Source organism: Callorhinchus milii, unplaced genomic scaffold (genome assembly GCF_018977255.1).
Source record: "Callorhinchus milii isolate IMCB2004 unplaced genomic scaffold, IMCB_Cmil_1.0 Scaffold3, whole genome shotgun sequence".
Taxonomy (NCBI): Eukaryota; Metazoa; Chordata; class Chondrichthyes; order Chimaeriformes; family Callorhinchidae; genus Callorhinchus; species Callorhinchus milii.
The window spans coordinates 70,478,010-70,494,923 of record NW_024704744.1 but is presented as its reverse complement, the minus strand read 5'-3'; the positions used below and the strand labels follow the sequence as shown (position 1 = coordinate 70,494,923).

The following is a 16,914-nucleotide window of genomic DNA, read 5'->3' as shown; positions in this document are numbered from 1 at the left end:
ATTTCCTTTTTTGGGACTAGGCGATGCTGGTCCAGAAAGAAATTAGTAATGGTTAAAAACCTAGAGAACGTGAAAATTCCTAATAAAACAGGAGCATGTGGCACCGATCCAAGAGTACTGAATGGAGTGAGGATAGAAGTAGAGGGAGCTGCGGTTGAATTATTTTTACAGGTCATTAACTAGGTGCAGAGTACCAGAAGATTGGAAAGTTGTTCATGTTGTTCCAATTCTCAATTAAGATCAGACCCATGATCCTGGAAATTGGTTTAAACTCCAGTAGAAAACATTGTAGCCTATTGTAAAGGAAGCAATTGAAGCACACTTAACAGGAATAAAGGAAACGCCTTCAGGACAGCATGGGTTTATGAAAGTCATGCTTAATAAATTTATTGGAATTATTTGAGGATGTAAAAGTGGATGATGCCAATATATTAGACATTTTATATCTTAATTTTCACATTATACTGTGGACAAAGTGAAGCTCTTGGGATAAAGGAGTAAGTTGTAACCTACGTTTATCCTTGGGAGAACATCTCAACGCACTTTACAGTGCTGCATAGGCCCCCAATCTGTGGGTGGGAGCCAAAGGGCACTGGGGAGGGGAAAGATGACTGGAAGCACGGTCAAAGAGGTACATTTTGAAATCTGCCTTGATGGAGGGAATTGGCGGGCCAAAATGAGGACAAAAAGGATGAAAGCCCACCTGTTGATGGTGGGGCAGATTATGCAGGGGTCGTGAAGCAGGCTCACTGAGTGAAAGGAACAGCCAGGTCGGTAAGGTTTGAGGAGGATGCAGAGGTAGGGTGAGAGGTAGTATTTGAATGTGAGAACAAGGATCTTGAATTGAATCCTCTGGGGATGGGGAGACAGTGGAGCTGAATGAGGATGGGGGTGATGGGAGCCTGGAGCGAGAAAGAACACAGGCTGCATAGTTCTGGATAGTCTGCAACTTGTGTAGGAAGAACTGGGGGGTATTCAGTGAGCAGAGCATTGGTGCAGTCAAGTCTGGATGTGCTAAAAATGTGGATGAGGATCTTGGCGACGTTCAATTGAAGGAAGTTAGAGCTCATCCAGGATTTGATGATTATAATAGGAACCAGGGGGGTCATGGTCTTTGGCAGGATTTCCAATTGGACAGCTCTGAACGATGATCTGTCCTGGACCTCTGCTGTTAATCTTGAGCAAGGAATCTTACACAGAGATTCATTTTTGAGGGAAAGCCATGTGCTTCTGGATGAAGGATAATGTTCAGAGATGTTTCTATGATTCGTAACTATTTGGAAATGTAAGCCAAAGTAGCCTGGACACACTGATTTCTTTCTCATTTCATCTATTTTGTTAGTTGGTGTTTTAAGTACCCATAGAGATGTCATGTTGCTGAGGAAAAGGCAAGGATTCGATGTCTCATCTGAAGAATAGTACTTCTGACAAGGCAGCACTCCCCCATTACTGTACTGGAGTGTCAGTCTAGACAAAGCTCACATACTATTGGGCATGAATGCACAACCCTCTGATCCAGAGGTAAAAGTGCTACCAGTTGAGCCAAACTGACATCTCCGAGTGATGTGGAATGGGCAGACAATCTGCTTCCTACTCCACATCACAAAACTGACAGAATGGAAGTGGCTTTGCTGCCAGCAGCATAACTGTAGTATTAAATAAAGAAGGTACAAAGTTGACTAGAGTCAGAAACACCTTTGATTTACAATGTAAGTCATTTATTAGCATAGTCTGTAACTACAAATTTAATAGCAAAATATCTGTAACCACACATTTAATATTAGAGTTAGGGTTAGGGTATTTGTAACAGAAGAGCACATACAATTAAGCTGTTAAAAAAAACATTTTAAAGCACTGGTTTGATCTTCCAAAACATACAAATGAGTTAGCTTTATAATAATCCTTGCATTTGGCATCTCAAAGCGCTTCACCGAATATACTGTAAAGTGAATTGACAGTATATTTGTGGGCGAAATGCGGCAACCATGTCCCACAAGCGGTCGTGGATTGAATGACCAAATTATTATTTGATTTTTTATTTATTTTTCTTGAGGGATTATTATCAGGCATGTGGAGTAAGGAAACTTGCCCAAGGTTTCACCCGCCGGGAATCAAACCCAGGTCTTTCGCTTGCGATGTGAGTGCTGTAACCACTGAGCTACAACAACAACAACAACAAGATTCCATTTAAAAAGCGCCTTTCACGTCAGGAGGACATCCCAAGGCGCTGCACAGTTGGGTCATGACCCGAGCAGGGGGGAAATGGTCAGGGTGAGGGGAGGGAAGGGAGGGAGCGAGGAGGGGGGAAATGGTCAGGGTGAGGGGAGGGAAGGGAGGGAGCGAGAAGGGGGAAGAGAGTCGAGAGGAGAGCTGAAGGCACGGTCAAAGAGAAAGGTTTTGAGACCGGTCTTGAAGCTACAGGACTCCTTGCACTTTATGTATATAGATTAGAAGCTGTATTGTATTCAGCTCACATTAGTTTTTCTCTCTAGTACATTGGAAGCAGATTTGATAGGAGCTTTCAAAAGAGAATTGGATAGGTACTTGAAAAGGAAAAAAAATGCAGGGCTATGGGGTAAGATCAGGGGAGTGGGACTAGTTGGGTAGCTCTTTTCAAAGAGCCGGCACAGACATGATGGGCCAAATGGCCTCCTTCTGTGCTATAAGATTCTATGATGAGATTTCCACAGTCTTCAAAAGGCAAGTAGACAAATTCAGATCTGGTGTAAGGAGACGAATTGAGCCAGTTCACTCTAACTGATCTGAAGAGGAGAACTGAGTCAGGTCACTCTATCTGGTGTGAGGAGATGTGGAGGAGGTTTCCAGGGAATCTGGAAACAAGAAAAAAACAAATAATCAGATGTCCATTCGGCGTATCATTTCACCAATAATTTTACAAAAACTGGTGTGCAATCCCAACTTTTAAAGAGTAACAAACTGCAAACATGTCCCAAGGTAAAGATTGCAACAACAAACCACTAATTCCGCAAGGAATCAAACTGTTCCTGAAGCCACCACCTCCAGGATTGACAGCGCAATAAAGCCCCGTTTATTTAGGATGGAATCACTGTCATTTGCTACCGAATATGCAGGTACAAACATCATCTTTGCAGGAGACGCAGATATTTTATATACTGATATTTTGGTTACTTCAATATTTCAAATAAATTTAGGTGAACAGTTGTTTTAGTGTTCAGCACAGAAGAGGTCTGAAGAAACATTTAAACACTAGGCACCTAAAAGCAACAAACCTGGGCCTCCTCCACTCAAATCCTCAACTGAATGTTAGAATATTAGTTGGTTTAGAACAATAAGAATTTAATAGCTTTATCTGTGACGGTGTTCAACATTAGCAAGGTTATCCGGATAAGAATCGATTCTATTTTGTATTTTCTACGAATGTAACAAATAAAAATTAACTTTGGGAACCATTTTTTGTGTTCCTGAATAAGTTTAAAAGGGCCAAGTAGCTTAATACGATCCAAAGCTTGATGGATTCCAGTGCTACATCAGGTATTAATATTCACTGTTACGCCATTCCAAAATTTTTAACTTCTGAGGTGGTGGAAGCTGGGTCACAGAGGAATTAATTGGCACAAGTTTTGTTGACATTGAATGATATCACTAGTTCTACATTTCCAGATGCAACGTTCCTTTCCAGAAAGTTGTGTCAGCCTGGCTCAGTTGGAAGCTGTCTCACCTTTGAGTCAGAAGATTGTGGATTTGAGTTCCTTGTCAGGACTTTGAACTCATATAATCTGAGCAGACGCTCCAATGCAGTGCTGGGTTGTGCTGCATTGTTGGAGACGCCGTCCTTTGGATGAGATGTTAAACTAAGAGCCCACCTCTCCATTTAGTTAATGATAATAGTAATCCTTGCATTTGATATAGCGCCTTATCACGTCTTTGAGACATCTCAAAGCGCTTCACGGGATATACTGTAATGTGTAGTGACTGTGTATTGTGTGGGCAAAACACGGCAGCCAATTGCACACAGCAGTGTCCCACAAACAGCCGTGGATACAGTGACCAAATTAGTATTGTTATTTTTGAAGGGATTATTACCTCTGTCCACAAAATGCTCCCACAGTAATGGATGTGTGGGGTTAGGAGTGGGGAAGAAACTGAGGTAATCCGCTCAGTGAGAGAGAGACAAAGTGAAAAACAGGTGGATGTTAAATATCCCATGGCGCTATTCAAAAAGAGAAAAGAGGATCTCCTGGTGTCCTGGCCTACCATCTTCCAAATAAAATTGGTCATTCACTTAATGGCTGTTTGTGGGAGATTGCTGTTTGCAAATTGACTGCTTGGTTCGCCCACAAAAACACATTCACTACATTCTACAGTAAAATTTTGTAAAGCGCTTTGAGACGCCCTCCCAACATGAAAGGCACGGCACTGAATGTTAAGAATTATTATTATTAAGTCGGAGGATGTTGGAATGTTTATTTAAGTTGGAGGATATTAGAATGTTTATTTTGGGGAGAACTTCTCTGCAAATGCATAGGTGAAATTCCTATATTATCAGGGCTCCTCCATACCACAAGCTACTGGAGCTAAGATTCACAAACTACTGGAGCTAAGATTCACAAACTCATGAGAGATAGCAGACCCTTCAGCCCATTTGATCTAGTCCTTCCAGAATACGAGCCCAGCCATTATAGCATCAAGTTGTTCATTAAATCACGTCACTGCCTGATAACCCTTTGACTGTGGTCTCTCTCTCAAACTCACCGAACCAGTGCACAACTTGCCATTTGGTTTGATCCTTAGCCCTCTTTCCTTGCTCACATTTGATCTCGCACAAGACCCAAAAAGATGTCCCTATCACCACCAAAACCCTCACCTATAATTTCTTTAACTCCCTAGCAGCTTCCTATTCCTGTGATCTTCTATCCCGCTCTTCTGCTCGCCCACTCCTCTCAAACCACTGTCAGTGGTAAAGCCTTCAGGCCCCCAATCCCTTCTGGGAATCAGAATCCAGAGGATTTGGCAATGTGCCCCAGCATCTGGTTTGCTTTTTTTTATTGGCGCCTGACACTGTTTAGACCTGGTGAGTCATGAGCGAACTAACACCCCTTTCAACTTCTATAGATGGCTCCAAGGCCTTTTTCTAATGTTGAGATAAACTGATCACATGACAGGCTCTTCGATCAAACAATAATTATCTGATAAGCCGTGTACCAGTGCAACCTCAACATTTGATGGTTTTGTTTGTTCGGCTTTGACTGATTTAAAGCGATGTAGAAAGAAGAATAGGTGTATAAAGTATCTGCAGGCAGCTCCACATCACTGCACCGATGGGAACAGGGAAACTTAAAGCACATCAGCCAATTTCATATTGCACTAGAGAACTCCAAATCTGTATGAAATGGGACCAGTTCATTGTGGATATAAAAACAGTGCAAATAAATCGTCTCTGTATTAAGTATCTCGTTCTCTCTGCCTTTGTCTAATCCTCTGCATTTCTAACTGTCTGTGTGTTTGTTTCACTCACTAAATTTGTATCTCCCAAATCTTGTACTCCATTAAAATGGACACTTCGCAGGCATGCACACAACTCAAACAAATTCCAGCCATTGCAACCTGACTTGATATCTGAATGGGAGCCTGATAGCGCAGACAGCGGGCAATCTATTGCACTACGAAGTCCCACCTCAGTAGGACGCATCAATAGCAATAAAACAACTCGTATTTATATAGCACTCTTCACACTGGGTAGTGTCCCGAAGCGCTTATAGCACGTGAAGGACCCGGAGAAGATCTCTATTGGGGACAGTATCAGACACCAAGCAAGGGAAGTGGGAGATGACCGTAGGTGGGTCAAAGAGATCTCACCCACTCTTTATAATATTTGTGCTTAATTCTTCCCTATAGATTTCTAGAGAGGAATTAAATAAATAGAGAGGGATTAGACTGAGTTGGAGGGGCAGAGGGAGGAACTCCCCCTGGAGACTGATCTCCAGATATAGGCCTTTTGACCTTTTATTTAGTACCTTCTGCTGATCTACTGAGCCACTTCACAACCCAGCTACTTGCTTTGCCACTGACTCCATGAGCCTATTTTAGCCTTATAATTTACTGATGGCAATTATATCTGCAGATTAGCTCTCATGCAATAATTTATTATATGTTCAAACAATACTAATAGAATTATGAGGCATTACCTATTTCTTTTAAACCAAGCTCTCTCTTATGTCCTCCGTATTCCTCAGATAATACCGATAACACTGATAATATCCAGCAGAACACTCTCGAGTTGAGTTGGCAGAGCAAGGATATTTTGACTAACAATTCAGATTTTGTTTTTTTGTGTCGCACAAATCTTGTGACTGCAACTCGTGTCTTGCTCTGCAGTAAACAGGAGTAATCTTCTTGTAGCACAGCACAAAATTAAATTCTCTTCAATTTTAATAGTTGCATAACATGTAACGAACTGTAATTTTTCACTGGGTTTGTTGAAAAATCTTGAAATTTCAGAAGCTCAACAGGGTCGTACACAAAAACTTGTTTAGGCAGTTTTCTGCTCACACACATCAAAGAAAGAACACTTCAGAATTTTTAGTGTTTTCATATGTCATTCGTAATCACTGTCATGTGTTGCGACTGTTTTTGTAGGCAAATGTATCAGGTTTTGCAACACAGCAATGCATCATAAATAAGCAAGATGTGCAATGCATTACAACAGATGTCAAGGGTGGAATTTCACAACCGTGAGCAGTTGTCAAAGAACAGCTAAGACAAAGTGGTGAAAGATGTGAGGTGAAACTTCCACCTCAATTGAAATGCATAGTGATGTTGAAAGGGCGATGGATAGAAACCCAGTTTGATTCAGTCTGACGGTGTTTGTACAATGGGATGTCTGTTGAGTGGGGTGTCTGAGGTAATGGTTTAATAAGGTAAAGCGTGTATCCTAAAAATGTTAGTGAGGTTTCGAATGTGTGACTGGAGGGTCGGGGCAGACAAAAGCAGCAGCTGGTGAAGTACTATCTATTATTTACAAATTCATCTGTAACTAACTGTTTGTGCGTTTGCATTTCTTTTCTTGCGGTCTTTCTTAATTCAATTGAAGTAAAGGAAAATTTCATCAAAATCAAACAGTGGTCTTCCTTCAGTATCCATTTCTGAAGAGAATTCATTAATGACTGTAAACTCAGTCCAGTGTTGCATTAGGTTGTACTGATACGAAAAGAGATCCAGAGCCCCTGATTTACGAGGTAAGTAGCCAAATTATCTTGTTGATATGGACGCTTGATTTAGTGGCGTGCAAGATCAGAAAGTTAGAAACATTTCCAAATATTGTCACCCAGTGTTCCCAGGTCACTATTTATTTAGATGATTATTTTACCTCAGTCTCCAATCGCAGCACCTTAAATTACATTTGAAATCCAAGTGCATAAAATTCATTCATTTCAACAACCACAAATTTACATTTATATGGGGTCTTTCATGTTGGAGGATATTGCAAGGCGCTAGGACAAATTTCCTTTGTCCACAGTGACATTAATGTCTTTGAGCTCCAGCAGTTTGGATATACGAAGCATTGTTTAAATTTACTTTTCTTTATCGAGGTGCCGATTTCCTAGTGTTCCCTCACTACAAAACTTAAAAAGTCATTTTGAAGATTTTCCCTACAACTGATGTGTTCCTAACTACACTATATCTAATTATAGTTTCCAGATATGAATCAATTGTTTTTGGCAGACATTAAGTTTCTTCAAACTCGTAAGTTTAAAAAAAATCACTGCAGAGAAGACTTCCCTCTCACTTGTGAGAAAAAGTACTGAGGCCATGTGTTACAGTAGAAGTACTAGAAAAAGAGAGGTTTGGCTGACAGGCTCTAAACAAGGCACGTGCCTCCCTACACTTTGGCCTTGTTCAATGGACGCCCAAAATTAATCATGAAATTAATTTCAAGACTGGACTTAAAATTTGAGATTGTGCATAATTTTGGAAATACTCGGTCACTACAGTTTATAATAAAATCCCGTTAAGTTCTTTGAGATGTCCTCCCAATGTGAAAAGCACAATATCAAATGTAAAGATTATTTATTATTTTTATTAATATTCTTAAATTTAGCTACAAAAACAACGGCACTTCTGACGCATTTTGAGATGTCTGATGTTGGTTTGATATAATTTATATCACAAGCAAAGATAATTTTTAGTAATAACAATATTATTAATAAATGGTGAGCTGTATGTTTGTTGAATACTCCTCCTAATGTCATGTGCTTTTCCCATTCTCTCAGTTTAAAGACTCACTCCCCACCCCATTTTAGATTTCACTGGAATTGCAAATTGAGAGTGGGTCAGATCATCTTTTCTCAGACTGTGACCAATGCCACTTCAGGTGGACACCAGAAAATATCAGAGTGACCAGAATTGTCTTTTCTCAGATTTTCTATCCTACCCTCAGGTCCTCAAGACTGGATGCCTGAGAATGCAAAGTGGCGTAAGATTGAAATACATGGATGTAACTCATATGTTAGAAAGATAGCTGCAGAGAAGAGACTTCTGCAGAGTAGTATCACAAAGGAGCCATAACACAAGAGTTCTTAAGACAGACACAACCTTCAATATAAATGGGGAGGGTGCTTAGGAGGCAAATCTGCAGCTGCATAATGCCAGAACATTTGACTTTGGCTTTCCATGTGCTGCAAGATCACACAAGCTCCTGCAGCTTTGGATGCAACAAAAGCTTTTAGAATTATTTAACTTTTTGGGCAGGTTAACAAAGATTTTGCCAGAGACAATCTTATAAATATAGCAACATCTGCTGAAATAGTTATTAAAAGGAATTCAAAACCCTTCTTGCTTCTGCTTAAGATCATTATTATATTTATTTATTGGGCCGGTTTCCCTCATTATTGAATTTAATAGAAGTGCATTTAAAATGAAGCAAAGCGTCATGGCCGTTTTAGAATAAATGTAGTTATTTAAATGTAGCGCCTTTCATGTTGGGAGGACAGCTCAAAGAGCTTCACAAGATAAGTAAAGTGTGGTGACTATGCATTTTGTACCAAAAATATAACATAAAAAAGGTTACCTGAAACACTGGAGTCATGCTCTCAGAATAATCCGGTGATTTGCTCGGTGTCTGAATCCAGGTCAATATCATAGAAGCAAGGCCTTGTGGGCAATCCTGGCATTGTACTCATCTGAAAGTTTCCAAAGAGAAAGACATTAAAGTTTCCCTTTGCCATAAAAAGAGATAAGTATTAAATATACCCCAATCTCATTGTGGCAATCAGGATATATTTCTTTCTATTACGGGCCTAGAGACATTCTCACGGAGGCAAACAGATGTTATTTTACTCCAGTGCAACATTAAATGCGTCATGTAGTTCAAGATCATCTCATCTGGGATTGTTTTGTAGGGTTTCTCAAAAAAATGCCCACTGCCAGAGACCACTGCTGCTATTTATACCAGTTGTTAGACTTGATCTCCCTCTCCCCACCCCCTCTTTTGTAAACCCTGCTTTCAAAACACACACAAACCCCTCCAAAATACTAAATGTGGTTCCTCCTGCATCTCATAATTCCTTTTATTTAGACATTCAGTCATTCTTGACAACCAAAATACACCTGATCTCCCAGGCCTCACAAGCAGCAAAAGTCATGCACTCCTCAAAATGTACAATTATTCAGCAAGCCATGGCAATGACATGATTTCAAACACGGCAACTTCAAACTAAACTTCAAAAATAAACAACAAGCAACGACAAAAAAGAATCTGCAGCCACCACAGTATAAATCTGGTTGAAACAGTAGATTACTGGGAGGGAAAGGGTCTTGAAGAACTTGTTTGTAAGATCAGTTTCAAGTGTTATAGTAAAACTAATCCTTGCATTTGATATCACGTCTTTGAGACATCTCAAAGCGCTTCACAGAATATACTATAAAGTGAATTGACTGTATATTTTGTGGGCGAAATGTGTTAACCCCACATTATACACCATTCCTGACTCATGGGTTTTTGTGCAGTATTTCATGCTGAACTTCAAGTTAAGTCCATTTAGTGATCTGAAGAGAATTAACTAGAAGAACGTCAAGTTATATTTTGCTTTACACAGTGAAGATACGGTTCAAGATCCTGGTCCTCACCTTCAAAGCCCTCCACTGTCTTGATCCCCCCTACCTTTGCGACCTCCTAATCCCCTACCATCCTGTTTGATCTCTCTGCTCAGCGGGCTCCGGCCAGCTGCACATCCCCTGCCTCACTTATTTTAATTTAATATAATATGATAATAATAGCCCCACTATTGGCGGGCAAGCCTTCCGACACTCTGCCCCCACCCTCTGGAACTCCATCCCGCAGTCCCTCCATCTCGCACCCTCCCTCACCACCTTCAAGACCCATCTCAAGACCCTCCTCTTCGACTGTGCTTTTGATCTCCCTGCTTTCCCCCCCTGCCCTCCACCCTTCCTGATCCCGACCCCCAGCTCGGGTCTGTAATTCTGTCTATCCAGCACCTTGGGACATCCTCCCGACGTGAAAGGTGCTTTACAAATGTAATTTTGTTGTTGTTGAAACTCTTCAAAGTTTAGTGAAGGTAGTGACCGTTTTATTTGCAAACACTCGTGAGTTAATTTGTGTAGAGCAAGGCAACACAAACAGCTATAAGGTGATTGACAACAACAACAATTCACATTTACGTGTGTGGGGGGGGGGGGGGGGCGGGGGGAAGATGGTCAAAAGAATGTGGTCAAAACGATAGGTCTTAAGGTGGGCTTTCAAATTGGGAGGGATGGGGCAAGGCTGAGGAACTCCGTCCGGGATGGAGTTCCATGAAGCCGAGGTACAAAGGCTGAAAGCTCACCCACTAATATTGGGCAGACAGGCAGGGCAACATGAAGCAAGCCAGGTGTTTGCTGTGCTATTAATAACCAATTCATGTGGGGCATCGTTGGCCATGCCCCAAGCAAAAGCTTCCTCCTCTTTTTGACGAAAAGTGCCATTGAATTTTCCTGTTTGCCTGCCTGACACAATTTTGGGTTCAGACACGTTGAATACCAGAAGACATTGTGAAACAGTACATCATGTACAATGAAACCAACCTATTGAGGTACAAACAAGTTAGCTACTTAGGAAACAAACTAAAAGAACAAGCTAAAAGTCAGGGTGGAGTCCTGTAGCTCAGTGGTTAGAGCACTCGCCTTGCAAGCGAGACACCTGGGTTCAATTCCAGGCAGAGGGCGAAACCTTGGGCAAGTTTCCTTACTCCACACAGAGCCTAATAATAATCCCTCCAAAACAAAACAATAATAAATTGGTCATTTTCAATCCACAACTGTTTGTGGGACACTGCTGTGAGCAATTGGCTGCTGCGTTTCGCCCACAAATATACAGTCCATTCACTTTACAGTCTATTCTGTGCAGCGCTTTGAGTCGTCGAGAAGATGTGAAAAGCGCTATATCAAATGCAAGGATTATTCTTATTATATAAATGAAACAAAGCGCTACTGCTTGGGTTAAGGTCATTGCTTTAAGCATGAAAAGAAAGAAGCAAGACATGAAACACCCATGTTCAAAAGTAGCTTTCTATACAAAATTATCTTTGTATTTGACATAATCTTTGCAGAACGACCAGAATAGATACTGGACTACTACTGATGACACTTAAAGCATGTTGTCAGAGATATGACTGACAGCTGCTGAAAATAGGAATAGTAAAAGTCGTGTAGACGACATACTGTGGTAAAATCAGTGCTAAGACATCATCGCATGATGTTCATCGTATCGAACAAAGCAGATTCATTTAGAAACTGATTTTCTGGAAAAGTTAAAAAGCACTGCAGAAAAATGGCCTCCAAATTTAGTAATTTTCCAGAATTTTGTACGCTCATAAATGTTAAGATAATGGGAATTTTCATCCCAAGCTTGAAATACCAGTTGGCATGGGCCACCTTAAAAATCTAGGATACTATGTTTTTGCTTCTACTGAGCTCTGTTTGGTCTCCGGTTTCCTCAATTGTATTTTTGTGATACAGGTTTCAGATAGTGAAGAATTGACCTGCGATCTCCTAAGCCCCTACCATCCTGTGAAGAATTACCTTTCTTGATTTTATTAACATAAATTCCATTTTAAAATGCCACATTTGGTCTTGAAAGCCTAGTTGTGTTTGCACAGTTCTAGGTGCAACTCAGCAGAGAGAAACAACAAATGACAATTCAGAAACTGCACCTAACAGCATCTCTTTAAATTGTACTTTGTTTTAAACAAGGGAATATATGATTTGTTGTTTTTCTATTTTCATATTAACCATTTTCTGCTAGAAAGCATGAATGAAATGGAAACATTACAGACTTTGGTGGTTAATTGTTACCCTTCTGGTGTTGAACAGATTGTAAGAATGGTACCATCTGAAAAGCTCCGACATAGATACTTACTGCGTCGCTAGATCTACTTTATATAACAGGTGGAATTTTTTTTTATTCTTGATAGTCGAATTTAAAAGGTTCTGACTTGCTGTAAAATCCAGTGTTCATGTGTCCTTTTCCATTTCCCAGTATTTCATTGTAGCACTAAACATGTCTGGCTTCCAACCAGTGTGTCAGAAAAAAGATCTACACTACTAGCAACACTTGGCAGAACAAGCTTTGGAGAGTACTTGAGGATCACTCTAATCTTGCAACCAGCCAAGCCTGGTAAGGTTTTACATCATGATGTTTATAATCCTGTACTTTTATCAGATAATAAATAATCCTTGCAATTGATAGAGTAATATTGTTGAAAAGTGTTTCAACAGCTAACCGCTATCTGGTGTAGCGACTACATTTTTAGGCAACTGGGCACAAATAACTACGAAATTCGCTGGCAGTTTGTTGGCCAGGACACTAGGGTAAAATCTCCCTTCTCTTTTTGAACAGAGTTATGGGATCGTTAATGTTCACTCAAAAAACAGGCAGTCAGGACCTTGGTTTAATGTCTAATTTGAAGGACTATACCTGACAATGCAGCGCTCGCCTGTACTGCACTGGAGGGTCAGCCTGCACTTTGACCTCAAGTCCTGAAATGGAGCTGAAACACACAATCTTCTGAACCAGCGGCAAGACCTGCCAACTGAGTGAAACTGACACTCATAAGAACTGACATCCACAAGATAAAGAGCGCACAGAAGGTAGTTGATTACAGAGTTATCTTTTGCAACTTTCTTGTTAACCCTTTCACAGATAAACTATTGCCACTTTCAACGATCAAATCTTTCAAAGACCGACCATGCTTTTTTTTTCAAACGTTTTCGTAGCTTTCAACCAGCAAACTCTTTCTGGACATTTCACATTAAATTCAGCTTGATCAAAAATCAGGACAAGCTCACCACTGTTGAAGTATTTAATGCAATCTGACTGCGTTATGATGTGGTAGTTGGGGTGGGGGGAGAGGAAATTTATTAAAATTTGGACCAAAGAACTTGATTGTAGCAAAGACATTAGTAAAGCTAAAAAGTGTGTTTTGGCAGTCCCAAATACACCTTACATAACTAGAATTAATTTGCGCCAAAAAACTCAAGTATCAACAGTCGGTCAAAACACCATGATGTGGTTGCCAAAGGGCTAAGTGTGCTGATCTGAAGAAAGAAATTCAATTACTGGCATTTTCGATCATCAAACATCTCAACGTTCTGAAATAACTAACAAAATGTCTGAAATAACTAACAAAATATAATCTCTCATCAAGATTAAAGTTTCTATTCATAAAACTTGAGTATTCACAAACATCCGGCACTTTGCAACAATTCTGGAGGCAAAATTGAGAGAAACCCAAATGAGGGGGAAATTGCTATAAACTTTAAACATGATGTCCATCTTGAGACTTGAAATCACTTCCAAATTATTATCGCTAATCTATTTTAGGTTTGTCAAGAACCAAATTATTATTCATATTTATAAAAAAAACTAGTTTTTAAGCTTTTTTGTCAAATGTTTAAATTGTTTTAAGATAGATTTGCTGTGGAAGCAGCTTTTATATATTTCCGGTTTCAAACTACTATTACAAGGAGAGAAGAAAGAAATCCATGCACAACAAAGCACAGACAGAGCTGTACTAACCTGTGGCAAATGGATTTGAAGCCCTGGAACTGCAACTTGCACCTTAATATTGTTTTTGTTTTCAGTTTTTCACCAGATGACCAAAGAACCGTCAAAAGAACATTTTTGCACTCCCAACAGAACCAATTCTCTGCACTGATCAGTATTGCAGCAACGCTAATTGATTTCTTAGCAACAACGACAACAGGGTGGTTTTATCATCCAGGCTCCGGTGTACTGCTCTTTGTGATCAAGCGCCTTATAATAATCCTTGCATTTGATACAGCGCTTTTCACGTCTTCTAGATGCCTCAAAGCACTTCACAGAATAGACTGTAAAGTGAATTTGTGGGCGAAAGTAGGGTTTATAGTGTTTAACGTACATTTCTAGTCTTAGCCCATTTTAGAGTGTTGAATAGTCATTCCTACCTTTCATACTCAACACCTTCTTAACTACATCCAGTTGTCCCTTAACCCTATTTATGCCATTGGTTCAACAACCTCCCTCCCCTACTATATTCCATACATTTACTACCACCACTCCTACCCCAATTCTATACATAGTTCTAACTTCTAACTCATGTGCCCATTTTATGACGCCTTTCAGTGGTGTCTTCATTAACTTGGATCAATCGCTTTGATTTTCAAACACCTTTTAGCCCTTTGTTTCAACAAACAAGCAGGGGATCAATTCCTTAGGTATGGAATCATGACTAAGACAAAAAAAATCCAGTAGTGTAAAACTTTTCCTAAATTTTGGGACTAGTGAGGTGGCCTGCAATGGTAATTTTCTAACCCTGTATATTCCCTCTCCTAACTTTCTTAATGTTTGCTCACATAACTTTCATCTTGGGTATAAAAAGCCTCCTCTTGTGTATTATATCTATGCTTCTGTAAACCTAGTCCTAAAGTTATCTCCCAAGTATCACCTTTCAATGATGACACCTTCCTCCCACGTTATTTACCTCTTTATACAGCAAGCTACCCTCACTGCACCATACATCTGTACAATCATTCCCACTGCCGAACTCTGCCAGATTCCAGACAGCAGCTGAACTGGACAGTGACGGTTCTTTTTAATGTTTATGACTCTGGTTTAGTTTAGCACAAACAGTACCTCATTATATGGCCACCACCACACAACAGTCACCTTGAATATCTATGACCTTGGACTATAGTTCCAAGCAATTACTGGACTGCATTTATGGACAGAGAGCTTTGCCACAGACAGACACACAATGTGTGGTGCAACAAACTACAGAACTTCTCCAGTAACTCTCCTAGCCTGGCTGCTCCCTTCACTCAGGAAACACTGGTCTACTACACGTACCAAAGGATCTTTAACATCCACCAAAACAGGCAGACGAGGCTTTGGTTAAACATCTCATCTATAGGATAGTATCTCTGACAACGCAATAATCCCTTGCACTTCACTGAAGAGTTAGCAAAGATTGTGAGCTCAGAGTTCCAAAGTGGGGTTTGAACCCCCAACTGCGGACTCTGAGCTGAGAGTGCTGCAGACCGAGTCAGGCTGTCTGTCCTTCAGACTTGAGAGAAAACTCATGCCAGCAGAAATTGTTAAGAAGACCATTAGTTTATATGTAGACTTGCAATTATCAGTTCAATTTTTACTAAAGACAAGTTTAATTTCAGAGGAGTTTCTGGTGTAAGGAATATATAGTTCTCAGTTTCAGATGAAAACCTATAAATATTGCCAAGGGCAAGTTTGCAATTAAATGGTCAGCAAAGTAAACAACCTTCCAATGATAGACAGACCAATACTGCAGCTCTTCCCCTCTCAGTAACCTTGCCTTTTGCTTCCACGATCCTGTGGTTTCTCATCTGTATCTGAATGGCTGATGTTCAGGCTATTTTTTTTAAAAATGGAAGTAAACATATTGCTAAAAGTTATTTTCCCCATCTAAACTCACAACTACGTCAATGATGAATCTATGCCTGGAGGTGACCGAAATGTTTGCATGTTTCGAGGGCAGGATGAATTTGATATCCTCTGCCCTCCAATAATCTGCACAAACCGGCTATTGTATCCTCGCAAAACATCATCTTCTGCCAAACAAGCCGACAGGGCATAAGGTCAACAAACATCCATCAGCCTTGGGCACCACACAGTCATCAGCCATTCCAGCAGACTTCCGCTGGCACCACATAACCAGCAGGATTTGCCAGTAGCAAGGTTTTTTTCTACAATGGATTTGCCAACAGAGGCAACAATGTATTGCTGGACTCATTAAAAATAAAGTTGACCCATGGTGCTGTGATAGGAGAGTAGAGTGGGTGTTCTGCAAGAATGAGATCAAATGGCATGAAAGGCCACACTATTTCGGGTATACAGACTAATCCCATAACATAGAGCCTCCAGTATGAGGCAGGTCCGCTTAAAGCAACCGGACTTATCATGGACCTGAGGTACACTCTAAGTGCAATGCATTTCCATCGCTGTCCGACTGGCTTGCAGTATTGATCACTGAATACGTGGTATGACAAAGATGTTGCATTATGCCTTTGTTGGCTTTCTTGCTTTAGCAGTCAGCTCATAAAACTTACTTCTGTAGTCACCGCTCTATCACTAACTAGAATGGGGTTTTATATCTGTTGCTGTGCACACGATTGCATCACCTTTCATAGCTGCTTCTATTTTTAATGAACCCGCTGTAATGCCTCGACCCATGCAGACCTCATGGGTCTCAGGTTCAGTCTCCTGCCTGTGTTGAATTAACTGATTCTTGGTAGGGCATTTGCAGGGAAGGCAGTGAGAGAATTACAATCGTCTTTTGTTTACCAGGACAAAAAAAGAGGAGAGAGAAAGAACAACCAAGGTTCCTACTCCCAACTGTTGTCCACTGACTGCTGCTGAATACTGTG

The 16,914-nt window shown here is 40.5% G+C and overlaps 1 protein-coding gene across 1 annotated transcript in view; it reads right to left on the bottom strand.

The window, feature by feature from the left end:
• Positions 1-2,631: 2,631 nt before the first annotated feature.
• Positions 2,632-16,914, bottom strand: part of mthfd1l (methylenetetrahydrofolate dehydrogenase (NADP+ dependent) 1 like) — a 127,817-nt gene continuing 113,534 nt past the window's right edge. Inside the window, exons 26-27 of the mRNA XM_007894417.2 lie at positions 9,050-9,161; positions 2,632-2,831 (exon numbers count right to left, since the gene is read on the bottom strand). Of these exons, the coding sequence (XP_007892608.1) occupies positions 9,072-9,161 (90 nt within the window). The 3' untranslated portion in view covers positions 2,632-2,831; positions 9,050-9,071. The remainder of the gene's footprint in view (positions 2,832-9,049; positions 9,162-16,914) is intronic.